Genomic DNA, 18,772 nt, shown 5'->3' on the forward strand with positions numbered 1-18,772 from the left:
CAGTGAGGCTGCATTGGGGATGCAGTGAAGCTGCGGTGAGGATGCAGTGAGGATGCAGTGGTAGTGTAGTGGAGATGCAGTGGGGATGCAGTGAAGATGCTCCAATAGAGTTTTTGAGAGATGAATTACATTTGTCTCCAGCTGGAAAAAAAACAAGCTGCGTTTTGAAAAGGATGCGATCGCAGCAAGAGAAAACGCTGATATTCTCGCCGGCCGACTGGCAGTTAGCTGGGTGTCCTCTCAGTAGGACCTGACCCAGAGGTTCTGTGAGGGCCAAGGCAAGGTTTCTCACAGGGTGGACTCCAGACCACAAGAGGATCTTCACGTCCGCTTTCTAGGCGGACCCCACGTTCTTCCAAGAGCACCGATTCCGTTCTCAGGTCCGAAAGACATCCTCGTCCTCGTTCTTGATTTCCTCGGACGGAAGCTGGCTGCCGGCCGTGTCCAGGGCGGAGCTTAAGGGCCGGGTGTTGGCCCGCGTGGAGCGCTGGCGCCGCGTGCCGTGGCCGATGCAGCGCAGGAGGTTCTTGAAGGTGGTCCACATCTCCTCGTCCTTGTAGGAGTAGATGCAGGGGTTCATGACGGAGTTGGCGACGGCCAGGAGCAGCAGCCAGCGCTTCAGTTTCATCACCTTGCAGCTGGTGCAGTTCAGGCCGTCCAGCAGCAGGACCACCAGGCCGGGGGTCCAGCAGACTACAAAGGCTCCTGCAGGGACACAGGGACAGTTTTTACATGTCACAAGAAGGTCAACAAATGAATGTTCAGTCTCAAACCACTGAGATTAGCAACAGGTCCTGAAATCATCTCCATATTTGATGTCAAGTAGACTTCATCGGTTCTAGTCTTGGACTTAGTGGTCAGATCGGTTTTAGATTGGTCAGATCTAGTCTTAGACTTAGATTGGTCACATCTAGTCTTAGACTTAGATCGGTCACATCTAGTCTTAGACTTAGATTGGTCACATCTAGTCTTACATTTAGATTGGTCACATCTAGTCTTGTACTTAGTCAGATCTCGTCTTAGACTTAGATTGGTCACATCTAGTCTTAGACTTAGATCGGTCACGTCTAGTCTTAGACTTAGATCGGTCACGTCTAGTCTTAGACTTAGATCGGTCACATCTAGTCTTAGACTTAGATCGGTCACATCTAGTCTTAGACTTAGATTGGTCACATCTAGTCTTACATTTAGATTGGTCACATCTAGTATAGTACTTAGTCAGATCTCGTCTTAGACTTAGATTGGTCACATCTAGTCTTAGACTTAGATTGGCGACATCTAGTCTTGGATTTAGATTTGTCACATCTAGTCTCACATTTTGATTGGTCACATTTAGTCTTATACTTAGATCTAGTCTTAGACTTAGATTGGTCACATCTAGTCTTAGACTGGTCACATTTAGTCTCACATTTAGGTTGGTCACATCTAGTCTTATACTTAGTCAGATCTAGTCTTAGACTTAGATTGGTCACATCTAGTCTTAGACTTAGATTGGTCACATCTAGTCTCACATTTAGATTGGTCACATCTAGTCTTATACTTAGTCAGATCTAGTCTTGGACTTAGATTGGTCAGATCTAGTCTTAGACTTAGATTGGTGACATCTAGTCTTGGATTTAGGTTTGTCACATCTAGTCTCACATTTAGATTGGTCACATCTAGTCTTATACTGAGTCAGATCTAGTTTTAGACTTCGATTGGTCACATCTAGTCTTGGATTTAGATTTGTCACATCTAGTCTCACATTTAGATTGGTCACATTTAGTCTTATACTGAGTCAGATCTAGTCTTAGACTTAGATTGGTCACATCTAAGTCTAAGACTGTGGAGGTTGGATGTAGAGGATTTGCAGCCCGTTCCTTGGTCAGAGCCTTCAGCAGTTTGGGCATCGATGGAGAGAGAAAGAGGAGAGCCATCCGCAGTACCACCGAAGCGGCGGAAAGGGCCTCGAGATGGTTGTGGCTCAAAAGAGGAGATCCTTGGAGTCATGGTAGCTAGCGAGCCGTCTGGACACAAGCCGGGGGATTTGATCACCCCCGGTTGGGTCGCTTGGAGGAGGGCGTATGACCAGTTGAGAGACCCGAAACGCCCGGTGAATCCAAGAGGTCACTGAGGATGTGTCCAGACTAAGCATCAGTAGATGTATGTACACAGCGAATACCCTGAGCGATCAGTGACAGCCAGGAAAGACTGGATGACAACCATGAAGAGTGTGGTGACTACTGGAGAGTCAGTGACAGCCCGGAGAGACGGCAACCGGGGCAGAAAGGGTTGGCAACCCAATTTGCATCCTCTGTGAGGAGGAACCCAACTAAGCTACGATGAACCTAAAGGAAAAATACCCCCAGGGGAGCCCGAGAGGGGGGGAGGATGAGCACCCCAGTCGGACGGACTTAACGTTAACAGACCTAGGCAACGGACAAACGACTATGAGCGCGCAGTGTACATGCGGTAAAGTCTGCAAGAACATCCATGGCTTAAAGATCCACCAAGCGAGGAAGAAGTGCCTGATGGGAGCAGAAGCAACACAACGCACAGGTGTTACACCTGGTGAGACGCAGGAGGTGCTAGGCCCGGAGTCACCCCATAGTGCCCAGAACCTCCATGTGTTGCAAACTAATCCCTCGAGTATCAAGTCTGAACAGAGGCGGATCAAGTGGCCTGCAGCTAGCATGACCTCACTCTGGAAGCAACTCGATGACGATGTCGACCAAATTCTGGAGGCAACGGCGAAGGGAGAAGCCGACGGGAAGCTACAAGCTATGACAACAATCATTGTCAGCATTGCAGCTGAACGGTTCGGCGAGGAAGAGAAGAGAAGCTCCGGAACCACGTACTCAAAGAACCACAGAGCTGTTAGGATCCACAACATCAGGCAGGAGATGAAAGCGCTGAAGTTCCAGTACAAGGCGGCAGGACATGAGGAACGCACTGGCCTGGCCCAGCTGATGTGCATCCTTCGGAAAAAGATCAGAATTCTCCGTCGGGCAGAGTGGCATCGGAGGCGGCGACGCGAGAGGGCACGTAAACGTGCTGCTTTCATTGCTAACCCCTTCAAGTTCACGAAGGATTTGCTGGGACAGAAGCGCAGTGGCAAACTGGCCTCCTCGCAGGAAGACATAGATCAACATCTGAAGCAAACGTACAGTGATCCTGCAAGAGAGCAGGAGTTGGGAGAGTGTAACAACCTCATAGACCCCCCTGAACCAGAAATGCAGTTTGACATGTCGGAGCTGCAGCTAAAGGAAGTCAGGGAGGTTGTCCGCAGAGCCAGGGCAAGCTCTACACCGGGACCGAGTGGCACTTCATACAAAGTGTATAAGAACTGTCCCAAACTCCTGCAGCGTCTGTGGAAAATCCTGCGAGTCTTCTGGAGAAGGGGGAGGATCCCTGAGCAATGGCGAGTGGCGGAAGGGGTATGGATCCCAAAGGAGGAAAACTCCACTCAGCTGGACCAGTTCCGCATCATCTCCCTGCTGTGTGTTGAGGCAAAGGTCTTCTTCAGCGCCGTTTCCAAACGACTGTGTACCTACCTGGCAAAGAATACCTACATCGATACATCTGTCCAGAAAGGCGGCATTTCAGGAATGTCAGGATGTATGGAGCATACCGGTGTGGTGACGCAGCTCATTCGGGAGGCTCGAGAGAACAAGGGCAACCTATCAGTACTGTGGCTTGACCTGGCAAACGCATTCGGCTCCATTCCGCACAAGCTTGTTCAACTCACTCTGATGAAACATCATGTACCCAGCAGGTGTAGAGACCTCATTGCTGATTACTACAGCAATTTCAGGATGAGGGTCTCTTCCGGACCAACAACATCCAGTTGGCACAAAGTGGAGATTGGTATTATCACAGGGTGTACTATCTCTGTGACACTGTTCTCACTAGCCATGAACATGCTCACCAAGTCTGCTGAGCCAGAGTGTAGAGGGCCCCGCACAAATTCCGGACAAAGGCAACCACCCATCAGGGCATTCATGGATGACCTCACAGTCATGACAGAATCAGTCCCAGGCTGCCGTTGGATTCTGAAGGGACTTGAAGAGTTGGTGGAGTGGGCCCGAATGCGTTTCAAACCCGCCAAATCCAGATCAATGGTGCTGAAGAAGGGTAAGGTGGAGGACAAGTTCCGGTTTAACATCTCAGGCACGGCCATTCCAACTATCTCAGAGAAGCCAGTCAAGAGCTTGGGCAAGGTTTTTGACTGCTCTTTGAGAGACACAACATCCATCCAGTCGACATGCGCTGAGTTGGATGGCTGGCTGAAATCCGTGGACAAGTCAGGCTTACCTGGGAAGTTTAAAGCCTGGATTTACCAGCATGGCATTCTTCCCAGGATCCTGTGGCCCCTCCTCATCTACTCGTTCCCCATCTCGACAGTTGAGATCCTAGAGCGGAGGGTCAGCAACCACCTCCGGAGATGGCTGGGACTACCTAAGAGCCTGAGTAGCATTGCACTCTACGGGAACAGCAACAAACTGCAGTTGCCTTTCAAATCCTTGGAGGAGGAATTTAAGGTAACTAGAGCCAGAGAAGTGGTACAGTACAGGGACTCAAGTGATCCGAAGGTGGCCAAAGCAGGGATCCAAGTGAGGACTGGCAGGAAATGGAGGGCAGAGGAAGCAGTTCAAGAGGCAGATGCAAGGCTGCGACACAGGAGCCTGGTTGGAGCAGTTACACGGGGTCGAGCTGGGCTAGGGTCCTTTCCAACTCCCCAACTGAACACTAGGGGGAAGGAAGGCCGACGTCTTGTTCAGGATGAGGTGAGAGCGGCAGTGGAGGAGACAAGAACCTGCAAGGCTGTTGGAATGAAGCAACAGGGAGCTTGGACAAGATGGGAGAATGCGGTTGAGAGGAGAGTGACCTGGGCTGAGCTTTGGAAAGCCGAGCCGCAACGCATTAAATTTCTCATCCAGGCAGTATATGATGTGCTCCCAAGCCCTTCAAACCTGCACACATGGGGCATAGCAGAGACATCAGCATGCCCACTGTGCTCCAAGCGAGGAACCCTGGAACACATCCTCAGTTGCTGTACAAAGGCACTTGGAGATGGAAGGTACAGGTGGAGGCATGACCAAGTCCTGAAGACCATCGCTGAAGCCATTAGCACAGGACTGGCATGGGCAAAACAGTTCCACCCCTCCAAGAAAACCATCGCCTTTGTCAGAGCTGGGGACACGCCAACTCCTGCTAGGAAAACATCAGCAGGCATCCTGACGTCTGCAAAAGACTGGCAGTTGTTGGTGGACCTTGAAAACCAGCTGAAGTTCCCCAGCCATATCGCAGTCACCACCCTGCGACCAGACATTGTCCTTGTGTCTGAGTCCACCAAACAAGCTGTGCTGCTGGAGCTGACAGTTCCGTGGGAAGATCGCCTGGAAGAAGCCTTCGAGAGGAAGCTCTCCAAGTATGCAGGACTGGTCAGCGACTGTCAGCAGGCTGGTTGGAGAGCAAGGTGTTTCCCTGTGGAGGTTGGATGTAGAGGATTTGCAGCCCGTTCCTTGGTCAGAGCCTTCAGCAGTTTGGGCATCGATGGAGAGAGAAAGAGGAGAGCCATCCGCAGTACCACCGAAGCGGCGGAAAGGGCCTCGAGATGGTTGTGGCTCAAAAGAGGAGATCCTTGGAGTCATGGTAGCTAGCGAGCCGTCTGGACACAAGCCGGGGGATTTGATCACCCCCGGTTGGGTCGCTTGGAGGAGGGCGTATGACCAGTTGAGAGACCCGAAACGCCCGGTGAATCCAAGAGGTCACTGAGGATGTGTCCAGACTAAGCATCAGTAGATGTATGTACACAGCGAATACCCTGAGCGATCAGTGACAGCCAGGAAAGACTGGATGACAACCATGAAGAGTGTGGTGACTACTGGAGAGTCAGTGACAGCCCGGAGAGACGGCAACCGGGGCAGAAAGGGTTGGCAACCCAATTTGCATCCTCTGTGAGGAGGAACCCAACTAAGCTACGATGAACCTAAAGGAAAAATACCCCCAGGGGAGCCCGAGAGGGGGGGAGGATGAGCACCCCAGTCGGACGGACTTAACGTTAACAGACCTAGGCAACGGACAAACGACTATGAGAGCGCAGTGTACATGCGGTAAAGTCTGCAAGAACATCCATGGCTTAAAGATCCACCAAGCGAGGAAGAAGTGCCTGATGGGAGCAGAAGCAACACAACGCACAGGTGTTACACCTGGTGAGACGCAGGAGGTGCTAGGCCCGGAGTCACCCCATAGTGCCCAGAACCTCCATGTGTTGCAAACTAATCCCTCGAGTATCAAGTCTGAACAGAGGCGGATCAAGTGGCCTGCAGCTAGCATGACCTCACTCTGGAAGCAACTCGATGACGATGTCGACCAAATTCTGGAGGCAACGGCGAAGGGAGAAGCCGACGGGAAGCTACAAGCTATGACAACAATCATTGTCAGCATTGCAGCTGAACGGTTCGGCGAGGAGGAGAAGAGAAGCTCCGGAACCACGTACTCAAAGAACCACAGAGCTGTAAGGATCCACAACATCAGGCAGGAGATGAAAGCGCTGAAGTTCCAGTACAAGGCGGCAGGACATGAGGAACGCACTGGCCTGGCCCAGCTGATGTGCATCCTTCGGAAAAAGATCAGAATTCTCCGTCGGGCAGAGTGGCATCGGAGGCGGCGACGCGAGAGGGCACGTAAACGTGCTGCTTTCATTGCTAACCCCTTCAAGTTCACGAAGGATTTGCTGGGACAGAAGCGCAGTGGCAAACTGGCCTCCTCGCAGGAAGACATAGATCAACATCTGAAGCAAACGTACAGTGATCCTGCAAGAGAGCAGGAGTTGGGAGAGTGTAACAACCTCATAGACCCCCCTGAACCAGAAATGCAGTTTGACATGTCGGAGCTGCAGCTAAAGGAAGTCAGGGAGGTTGTCCGCAGAGCCAGGGCAAGCTCTACACCGGGACCGAGTGGCACTTCATACAAAGTGTATAAGAACTGTCCCAAACTCCTGCAGCGTCTGTGGAAAATCCTGCGAGTCTTCTGGAGAAGGGGGAGGATCCCTGAGCAATGGCGAGTGGCGGAAGGGGTATGGATCCCAAAGGAGGAAAACTCCACTCAGCTGGACCAGTTCCGCATCATCTCCCTGCTGTGTGTTGAGGCAAAGGTCTTCTTCAGCGCCGTTTCCAAACGACTGTGTACCTACCTGGCAAAGAATACCTACATCGATACATCTGTCCAGAAAGGCGGCATTTCAGGAATGTCAGGATGTATGGAGCATACCGGTGTGGTGACGCAGCTCATTCGGGAGGCTCGAGAGAACAAGGGCAACCTATCAGTACTGTGGCTTGACCTGGCAAACGCATTCGGCTCCATTCCGCACAAGCTTGTTCAACTCACTCTGATGAAACATCATGTACCCAGCAGGTGTAGAGACCTCATTGCTGATTACTACAGCAATTTCAGGATGAGGGTCTCTTCCGGACCAACAACATCCAGTTGGCACAAAGTGGAGATTGGTATTATCACAGGGTGTACTATCTCTGTGACACTGTTCTCACTAGCCATGAACATGCTCACCAAGTCTGCTGAGCCAGAGTGTAGAGGGCCCCGCACAAATTCCGGACAAAGGCAACCACCCTTCAGGGCATTCATGGATGACCTCACAGTCATGACAGAATCAGTCCCAGGCTGCCGTTGGATTCTGAAGGGACTTGAAGAGTTGGTGGAGTGGGCCCGAATGCGTTTCAAACCCGCCAAATCCAGATCAATGGTGCTGAAGAAGGGTAAGGTGGAGGACAAGTTCCGGTTTAACATCTCAGGCACGGCCATTCCAACTATCTCAGAGAAGCCAGTCAAGAGCTTGGGCAAGGTTTTTGACTGCTCTTTGAGAGACACAACATCCATCCAGTCGACATGCGCTGAGTTGGATGGCTGGCTGAAATCCGTGGACAAGTCAGGCTTACCTGGGAAGTTTAAAGCCTGGATTTACCAGCATGGCATTCTTCCCAGGATCCTGTGGCCCCTCCTCATCTACTCGTTCCCCATCTCGACAGTTGAGATCCTAGAGCGGAGGGTCAGCAACCACCTCCGGAGATGGCTGGGACTACCTAAGAGCCTGAGTAGCATTGCACTCTACGGGAACAGCAACAAACTGCAGTTGCCTTTCAAATCCTTGGAGGAGGAATTTAAGGTAACTAGAGCCAGAGAAGTGGTACAGTACAGGGACTCAAGTGATCCGAAGGTGGCCAAAGCAGGGATCCAAGTGAGGACTGGCAGGAAATGGAGGGCAGAGGAAGCAGTTCAAGAGGCAGATGCAAGGCTGCGACACAGGAGCCTGGTTGGAGCAGTTACACGGGGTCGAGCTGGGCTAGGGTCCTTTCCAACTCCCCAACTGAACACTAGGGGGAAGGAAGGCCGACGTCTTGTTCAGGATGAGGTGAGAGCGGCAGTGGAGGAGACAAGAACCTGCAAGGCTGTTGGAATGAAGCAACAGGGAGCTTGGACAAGATGGGAGAATGCGGTTGAGAGGAGAGTGACCTGGGCTGAGCTTTGGAAAGCCGAGCCGCAACGCATTAAATTTCTCATCCAGGCAGTATATGATGTGCTCCCAAGCCCTTCAAACCTGCACACATGGGGCATAGCAGAGACATCAGCATGCCCACTGTGCTCCAAGCGAGGAACCCTGGAACACATCCTCAGTTGCTGTACAAAGGCACTTGGAGATGGAAGGTACAGGTGGAGGCATGACCAAGTCCTGAAGACCATCGCTGAAGCCATTAGCACAGGACTGGCATGGGCAAAACAGTTCCACCCCTCCAAGAAAACCATCGCCTTTGTCAGAGCTGGGGACACGCCAACTCCTGCTAGGAAAACATCAGCAGGCATCCTGACGTCTGCAAAAGACTGGCAGTTGTTGGTGGACCTTGAAAACCAGCTGAAGTTCCCCAGCCATATCGCAGTCACCACCCTGCGACCAGACATTGTCCTTGTGTCTGAGTCCACCAAACAAGCTGTGCTGCTGGAGCTGACAGTTCCGTGGGAAGATCGCCTGGAAGAAGCCTTCGAGAGGAAGCTCTCCAAGTATGCAGGACTGGTCAGCGACTGTCAGCAGGCTGGTTGGAGAGCAAGGTGTTTCCCTGTGGAGGTTGGATGTAGAGGATTTGCAGCCCGTTCCTTGGTCAGAGCCTTCAGCAGTTTGGGCATCGATGGAGAGAGAAAGAGGAGAGCCATCCGCAGTACCACCGAAGCGGCGGAAAGGGCCTCGAGATGGTTGTGGCTCAAAAGAGGAGATCCTTGGAGTCATGGTAGCTAGCGAGCCGTCTGGACACAAGCCGGGGGATTTGATCACCCCCGGTTGGGTCGCTTGGAGGAGGGCGTATGACCAGTTGAGAGACCCGAAACGCCCGGTGAATCCAAGAGGTCACTGAGGATGTGTCCAGACTAAGCATCAGTAGATGTATGTACACAGCACATCTAGTCTTGGATTTAGATTTGTCACATCTAGTCTTGGATTTAGATTGGTCACATTTAGTCTTATACTTAGTCAGATCTAGTCTTAGATTTAGATGGGTCACATCTAGTCTTAGACTGGTCACATTTAGTCTCACATTTAGGTTGGTCACATCTAGTCTTATACTTTGTCAGATCTAGTCTTAGACTTTGATTGGTCACATCTAGTCTCACATTTAGATTGGTCACATTTAGTCTTATACTTAGTCAGATCTAGTCTTAGACTTAGATTGGTCACATCTAGTCTTGGATTTAGATTTGTCACATCTAGTCTCACATTTAGATTGGTCACATTTAGTCTTATACTTAGTCAGATCTAGTCTTAGACTTAGATTGGTCACATCTAGTCTTAGACTGGTCACATTTAGTCTCACATTTAGGTTGGTCACATCTAGTCTTATACTTTGTCAGATCTAGTCTTAGACTTAGATTGGTCACATCTAGTCTCACATTTAGATTGGTCACATCTAGTCTTATACTTAATCAGATCTCGTCTTAGACTTAGATTGGTGACATCTGGTCTCACATTTAGATTGGTCACATCTAGTCTTACACTGGTCACATTTAGTCTCACATATAGGTTGGTCACATCTAGCCTTATACTTAGTCAGATCTAGTCTTAGACTTAGATTGGTCACATCTAGTCTTAGACTTAGATTGGTCACATCTAGTCTCACATTTAGATTGGTCACATCTAGTCTTATACTTAGTCAGATCTAGTCTTAGACTTAGATTGGTCACATCTAGTCTTAGACTTAGATTGGTGACATCTAGTCTTGGATTTAGATTTGTCACATCTAGTCTCACATTTAAATTGGTCACATTTAGTCTTATACTTAGTCAGATCTAGTCTTAGACTTAGATTGGTCACATCTAGTCTTAGACTTAGATTGGTGACATCTAGTCTTGGATTTAGATTTGTCACATCTAGTCTCACATTTAAATTGGTCACATTTAGTCTTATACTTAGTCAGATCTAGTCTTAGACTTAGATTGGTCACATCTAGTCTTGGATTTAGACTGGTCCCATCTAGTCTTGGATTTAGATTGGTCACATCTAGTCTTATACTTAGTCAGATCTAGTCTAGATGCAAAAACCACAACTATGCATCATCCAGCACGAGGAGGGTGTGCCCGGGCAAGTATGGTTCTGCCCTTCAGTAGTGAAAAAGAGAGTAAAGCCAAGGGAGATGCGCAGAAGTTCTCAACACAAAACCTAATATTCCACAACACAAATACAACATTGAAACAACAACAACACCTAATATTCCACAACACAAATACAACATTGAAACAACAACAACACCTAATATTCCACAACACAAATACAACATTGAAACAACAACAACACCTAATATTCCACAACACAAATACAACATTGAAACAACAACAACACCTAATATTCCACAACACAAATACAACATTGAAACAACAACAACACCTAATATTCCACAACACAAATACAACGTTGAAACATACTTTTTGACAACATTTAATCAATATTGGGTTCCAACGTTGATTTGACATTGAAATTTGGTCATTTCCCAACCAATATTCCACAACACAAATACAACGTTGAAACAACATCCTTTTCGACGTTTATTCAATGTCAGGTTGTGACGTTAATTTGACATTGAAATTTGGTAATTTCCCAACCAATATTCCACAACACAAATACAACGTTGAAACAACATCCTTTTCGACGTTTATTCAATGTCAGGTTGTGACGTTAATTTGACATTGAAATTTGGTAATTTCCTACCAACAATGTGGATCCAACATTAGTAAGGGTGTAACGGTACGTGTATTTGTATTGAACCGTTTCGGTACGGGGGTTTCGGCTCGGTTCGGAGGTGTACCAAACGAGTTTCCACACGGACATATTAAGTAGCGTAACACACGTTGTGTAAACAATGCACACTGAGGCACAACACACGGCATGCTAGCAGCGACCGGGCTACGACAACAAAGCGAAAGCGGTTTGCCGACATTGTTCAGCAGAAGTAGGGTATGCTTCTGGCAACACGTCAAACATGCTAACCCATTTGAAGCGTCACCACCCCCAAGTGAACATCGCTACGACGACGAGAAAGACGAGCGTGGTGCAAACAGCGCATTCAAGCAGTCTCTCCTCGGTGAGTCAGGCAGGGCTAAAGCACTAACAAATGTTGTTATAGCAGCAGATTTAAGACCATATTGCATTAAAAACTAGATTTTGACCCACTTCTTCTTTCTGCAGACAATGTAGATAAACTGATTTTTCCTGGCAAAAAACATGAAGATTGAGTGAAAGTCACCAGGGTTAAAGGCTGGGGGGAAGAAAAATTAATCTGAGGCTGAGTTGACTTGAAACTGTTTAATGTTGCACTTTTTATATGTAGAAGAAAAGTTGTCATTTTATTTAATCTGAGCAACAACTTGAGGCAGTTTAATGTTGATTAACGCAGACCCCGATTTAAAGGGGAACATTATCACCAGACCTATGTAAGCGTCAATATATACCTTGATGTTGCAGAAAAAAGACCATATATTTTTTTAACCGATTTCCGAACTCTAAATGGGTGAATTTTGGCGAATTCAACGCCTTTCTATTATTCGCTCTTGGAGCGATGATGTCACAACGGGAAGCAATCCGCCATTTTCTCACTTTCGTCGGTGTGTTGTCGGAGGGTGTAACAACACGAACAGGGACGGATTCAAGTTGCACCAGTGGCCCAAAGATGCGAAAGTGGCAAGAAATTGGACGAAATTTGTTCAAAATACGAGGGTGTGGGGAAAGCCGACGAAATGGTCAGTCGTTTGTTCCTCACACTTTACCGACGAAAGCTATGCTACGACAGAGATGGCAAGAATGTGTGGATATCCTGCGACACTCAAAGCAGATGCTGACATCAACTCCAAAACTGGACAGATCAGCTTTCAGGAAAAGAGAGCGGATGAGGGTATGTCTACAGAATATATTAATTGATGAAAACTTTATTCAATACTCGCGGTTTTACGTAAATTATCATACATAAACTGTGTTTACCAATAATTTAGCTTAAAAACATTTATTTTTTTCAATCATTCGAGTACATTCGGGTAGTCTTGTGTAATGCAGTATTTTGTGTCTATTTAACCTGAGTGCTGAAATCGTGGAAAAATATATGTTCTTCCATCCATCCATCTTCTTCCGCTTATCCGAGGTCGGGTCGCGGGGGCAGCAGCTTAAGCAGGGAAGCCCAGACTTTCCTCTCCCCAGCCACTTCGTCCAGCTCCTCCCGGGGATCCCGAGGCGTTCCCAGGCCAGCCGGGAGACATAGTCTTCCCAGCGTGTCCTGGGTCTTCCCCGTGGCCTCCTACCGGTCGGATGTGCCTGAAACACCTTCCTAGGGAGGCGTTCGGGTGGCATCCTGACCAGATGCCCGAACCACCTCATCTGGCTCCTCTCGATGTGGAGGAGCAGCGGCTTTACTTTGAGCTCCCCCCGGATGGCAGAGCTTCTCACCCTATCTCTAAGGGAGAGCCCCGCCACCCGGCGGAGGAAACTCATTTCGGCCGCCTGTACCCGTGATCTTGTCCTTTCGGTCATAACCCAAAGCTCATGACCATAGGTGAGGATGGGAACGTAGATCGACCGGTAAATTGAGAGCTTTGCCTTCCGGCTCAGCTCCTTCTTCACCACAACGGATCGATACAGCGTCCGCATTACTGAAGATGCCGCACCGATCCGCCTGTCGATCTCACGATCCACTCTTCCCCCACTCGTGAACAAGACTCCGAGGTACTTGAACTCCTCCACTTGGGGCAAGATCTCCTCCCCAACCCGGAGATGGAACTCCACCCTTTTCCGGGAGAGAACCATGGACTCGGACTTGGAGGTGCTGATTCTCATCCCAGTCGCTTCACAGTCGGCTGCGAACCGATCCAGCGAGAGCTGAAGATCCTGGCCAGATGAAGCCATCAGGACCACATCATCTGCAAATAGCAGAGACCTAATCCTGCAGCCACCAAACCAGATCCCCTCAACGCCTTGACTGCGCCTAGAAATTCTGTCCATAAAAGTTATGAACAGAATCGGTGACAAAGGGCAGCCTTGGCGGAGTCCAACCCTCACTGGAAACGTGTCCGACTTACTGCCGGCAATGCGGACCAAGCTCTGACACTGATCATACAGGGAGCGGACCGCCACAATAAGACAGTCCGTTACCCCATACTCTCTGAGCACTCCCCACAGGACTTCCCGAGGTACACGGTCGAATGCCTTCTCCAAGTCCACAAAGCACATGTAGACTGGTTGGTATGTTCTTAGCGTGCCTAAACTGGGCTGTCTGCACTCTCAAAGTGCATGTTGTTGCCAAATGTATTTCATATGCTGTAAACCTAGTTCATAGTTGTTAGTTTCCTTTAATGTCAAACAAACACATACCAATCGTTAGTTAGAAGGCGATCGCCGAATTTGTCCTCGCTTTCTCCTGTCGTGTCGTTTTCGTCGGTTTCGCTTGCATACGGTTCAAACCGATATGGCTCAATAGCTTCAGTTTCTTCTTCAATTTCCTTTTCGCTACCTGCCTCCACACTACAACCATCCGTTTCAATACATGCGTAATCTGTTGAATCGCTTAAGCCGCTGAAATCCGAGTCTGAATCCGAGCTAATGTCGCTATAGCTTGCAGTTCTTTCCGCCATGTTTGTTTGTGTTGGCATCACTATGTGACGTCACAGGAAAATGGACGGGTGGTTAAAATCAGGCACTTTGAAGCTTTTTTTAGGGATATTGCGTGATGGGTAAAATTTTGAAAAAAACTTCGAAAAATAAAATAAGCCAATGGGAACTGATTTTTAATGGTTTTAACCCTTCTGAAATTGTGATAATGTTCCCCTTTAAGAATATTTTTCAACATATTGAGCAAAAAGGTCTTTTTTTTTTTTTTTTTTACCAAGAAAAGCACACTTGTTATTAGTGAAAATATACTTATTTTAAAGTATTTTTGGGTTCATTGAGGTTAGCTAATTTGACTTGTTTTGGAAAGTCTTGACAAGCCAAATTTTCTTGTTCTATTGGCAGATAATTGTGCTTAGTTCAAATAAAATACCCCTCATTTTTTATTTATTTTTTTCTTGTTTTTGAACACTGACTTTTTGCAGTGTGGAAAGGCAGCTTGTGATGATTACAAAGTTACACAGGAAAGGTCCGACATGTACATTAATATGAAAAGATCATAAAGTGTTTTCTTGTTTGCCTCAGAGTGGAGCACACCTCCTTCCTCCATCTGCCCACAACAACCACATCCTGACTCTACATCCTTCCTCATACCGCCAATCTCAACGTACTCAATACTCTTAAGTCAACCGCAAAGTGTATGCTATTGCTTGTGATGTATTGATCTTCCATCATATTTCTGAATGCTCAGTATCACAGGCCTTGTTCACACTGCAGGTCAATCACCATTTTTGTTTGCCTGTATCGGCTTTTTTCATGTCAGCGTGAACGGTGCAATTCCCAATTATTCATATCCAACCCAGGTGTGCGCCGTGGTTGTAATACACTTTTCCACCACTTGTGGCAGTAATGACAATATCACGCAAGTACTCAGGTGTAATACACTTTTCCACCACTTGTGGCAGTAATGACAATATCACAAGTACTAAGGTGTAATACACTTTTCCACCACTTGTGGCAGTAATGACAACATCACACAAGTACTCAGGTGTAATACACTTTTCCACCACTTGTGGCAGCAATGACAATATCACACAAGTACTCAGGTGTAATAATAAAATTTTCCACCACTTGTGGCAGCAATGACAATATCACACAAGTACTCAGTATGTAATACACTTTTCCACCACTTGTGGCAGCAATGACAATACCACACAAGTACTCCGGTGTAATACACTTTTCCACCACTTGTGGCAGTAATGACAACATCACACAAGTACTCAGGTGTAATACACTTTTCCACCACTTGTGGCAGCAATGACAATATCACAAGTACTCCGGTGTAATACACTTTTCCACCACTTGTGGCAGTAATGACAACATCACACAAGTACTCAGTGTGTAATACACTTTTCCACCACTTGTGGCAGTAATGACAACATCACACAAGTACTCAGTGTGTAATACACTTTTCCACCACTTGTGGCAGCAATGACAACATCACACAAGTACTCAGTGTGTAATACACTTTTCCACCACTTATGGCAGCAATGACAATATCACACAAGTACTCACGGTTTTCACGGTTGTTCGATAAGAAAAGAACCAAGTCCTCGGACTCAAATCCCTTTTTGAGAACCGGTACCAGTTATCAAGACCACTATAGTAAAGAAAAAGAGTTGGTTCTTTATTCGAATCCCTGAGAACGAATTCCTTCCCACAGGAAATGCCCTGTGAGACGCAATGTTATGCCCATTTGATTGTAGACTCTTACTGAAACCTTGTGGCGATATGAAAATACTACGCGTCATTAGTTTGGGCGAGTCAGTTCAGTTCATGAGACAATTGAGAAGTAGACAAGTTGTGTTAGCTCCTACAAGCCTTGGAAAAGATAAGTCTGTAAGTAAACTGTTTTAACTTGTTTATATAACTCAATATTAAGGTGGAAAGTGTTTCAATTTGATACTAAGATGTCTATTGAAAAACAATTTTTTTCAATGGATGTTTTGAGGACTTAAAATGGCTGCCAGTCGTGTATTTCCACCATCGAAATAGTTTCAACACTCAAAAGTATTTGATGATAGTACTGTATATTTGTGTGAAGCTAATATTTACATATTGTGTATTACATTTCAGTATGTTAATTGAATCACATAGCTTATACATTTGTCATTGTGCGTATTTCAGTTTAAAAGAAAAATAATAATTACAGTCCAGTGCAAGATAAAAGTAAAGATAGGAAAAGACAAAGCAAGATCAACAACAATAAAGAGCCTAAATGGATCAATCTGCTTTGGAACTTTATTAGACGTCTTGGATTGTTTGTTAGCTGTCTGCCAAGCTGTATAACCTCAACACGTATAGTGAGGGCAGAACAGGCAATATGCAAGTATTGCCAGGCTTCGCTCTCATGTAAGGGAAGAAGAATTGTTGATTGATGACTGTGTTGTCCTTAGTGTCATAGTGTGTGTAGTTAGTATGTTCCAATAGCAGCAGAAGTGCACTTTATGGAGAGCTGTATTATTTTCAGTTTTGTGCCCAAGGGATTGATTTTATTTAACACTATATTATTATTTATACACCTATAGTGATCACAGAGACAGGTTGTTTTTGTGTTATTGTATATATTTGTTTTTCTGGAAAATCCCACTTAATATACTTTGGGTAACAACAGTCAAAAATATATTTTTTTAGGGGGTTAACAGTCAATATTTATTTATTTTATTTTACTTTTTTCTTATAAAATAAAAGTGAGCTTTTGTTAAACCAAATATTGTGTTTTTTTCCATATACAACAACCTATCTGAACTCGATAAGAGAATCGATAAGGAATCAGTTTGATAATGGGCTCAAACTCGATAATTTCTTATAAAACATCGTCCCTACTCAGGTGTAATACACTTTTCCACCACTTGTGGCAGCAATGACAATATCACACAAGTACTCCGTGTGTAATACACTTTTCCACCACTTGTGGCAGCAATGACAACATCACACAAACGTCTGGAGCTAAAGCCATAGATACGTTTAAGTGCAAAAATGATGACTAAAAGGTGTATTTTCATTTGCAGTTTAATTTTATTGACAGTTTATTTCAAATACATTACTAATTGTGTAGGAATTTCATTATTTTAGTCCTGTGTAATTGTATGTACTTTTATTTTCCATTAGTTTTTATGTAGCAGTTTAATTCTATTGACAGTTATTTCAAATTCATTACTAATTTTGTAGGAATTTCATTATTTTAGTCCTGTGTAATTGCATGTACATTTATTTTCCATTAGTTTTTATGTGTCCCTTTTTTAGCAGTACATTTGATGAGTGGATTTTGTAACCAGCCTGACCTAAGCATACTTGCCAACCCTCCCGGATTTTCCGGGAGACTCCCGAAATTCAGCGCCTCTCCCGAAAACCTCCCGGGACAAATTTTCTCCCGAAAATCTCCCGAAATTCAGGCGGAGCTGGAGGCCACGCCCCCTCCAGCTCCATGCGGACCTGAGTCCGCTTTCCCACAATATAAAGAACGTCTACAGTAAAGCAGTCCGTCTGCCGTAAACAGCAATGTTGTGACACTCTTAAACAGGACAATACTGCCATCTAGTGCATTTGATGAAAGCACTTTTTATGTGCCACACAGCAATGCATCATCAGAGAGGGTGTTCAGCATGGTTAGAAAGATAGTGACAGAGAATAGAACAAGGATGGACAATTCAACCCTTAACTCAACAATGAGTAGATGAGTGTTATGTGTGTGTATATGTGTAAATAAATGAACACTTTTATTTATATATATATATATATATATATATATATATATATATATATATATATATATAATATATATATATATAGCTAGTAGAGATGCGCGGTTTGCGGGCACAACCGCGGAGTCCGCGGATTATCCGCGGATCGGGAGGATGAAATTTAAAAAAATTAGATTTTATCCGCGGGTCGGGTCGGGCGGTTGAAATAAAAAAAAATTAGATTTTAAATAGATTCAGGCGGGTGGCAGTTAAACCAATTCGGAAATATATATACATAATTAAATGTTGTTACCCACATACGAAAAACGAGCAGGCACCTGCAGCATATGCCACAACAGAAGAAAAAAAAAGAAAAGAGATGGACACTTTTACGGAGCGGAGAAGGCCCCCGACGCCTCGCCGGGGTCCGGGACCGAGGCCCCTTCCCCCGAGAGGGCCCCACCGGGAGCCGTAGCTGAGGCGATCCGCGAGAAGGGCCCGACGCACGTCCAGGGTCACCACCGCGCCCACCGCACCGACACCCCGCCTCGTCCGCCTTCGCCGCGGCCGGCGTCACGCGCAGCAGGTAAGCAGCTTACCTGCCCGCCACCCCCGTGGCCGGGGGCTCGTAACAGGGGTCACTCCGCGCGCTCCGCCCGCGCAGCTTACCTGCCCGCCACCCCTGTTGCCGGGGGCGCGTAACAGGGGTCACTCCGCGCGCAGTGCGCTCACGAAAGGGGTGGGGCTCACCCTGGTTGATATAGACAGCAGGACGGTGGCCATGGACGTCGGAACCCGCTAAGGAGTGTGTAACAACCCACCTGCCGAATCAACTAGCCCTGAAAATGGATGGCGCTGGAGCGTTGGGCCCATACCCGGCCGTCGCCGGCAGCGAGATGCGCTT

At 46.9% G+C, this 18,772-nt stretch overlaps 1 protein-coding gene across 1 annotated transcript in view; it reads right to left on the reverse strand.

Annotated features, from left to right (window-relative positions):
* Nucleotides 1–231: 231 nt before the first annotated feature.
* The window catches only part of lpar3 (lysophosphatidic acid receptor 3), a 35,456-nt gene continuing 16,915 nt past the window's right edge, over nucleotides 232–18,772 (reverse strand). The window contains exon 3 of the mRNA XM_061976431.2: nucleotides 232–705. Coding sequence (XP_061832415.1) covers nucleotides 377–705 — 329 coding nt within the window. The 3' untranslated portion in view covers nucleotides 232–376. The remainder of the gene's footprint in view (nucleotides 706–18,772) is intronic.

The sequence above is a fragment of the Nerophis lumbriciformis genome, linkage group LG14, assembly GCF_033978685.3.
Source record: "Nerophis lumbriciformis linkage group LG14, RoL_Nlum_v2.1, whole genome shotgun sequence".
Lineage (NCBI taxonomy): Eukaryota > Metazoa > Chordata > Actinopteri > Syngnathiformes > Syngnathidae > Nerophis > Nerophis lumbriciformis.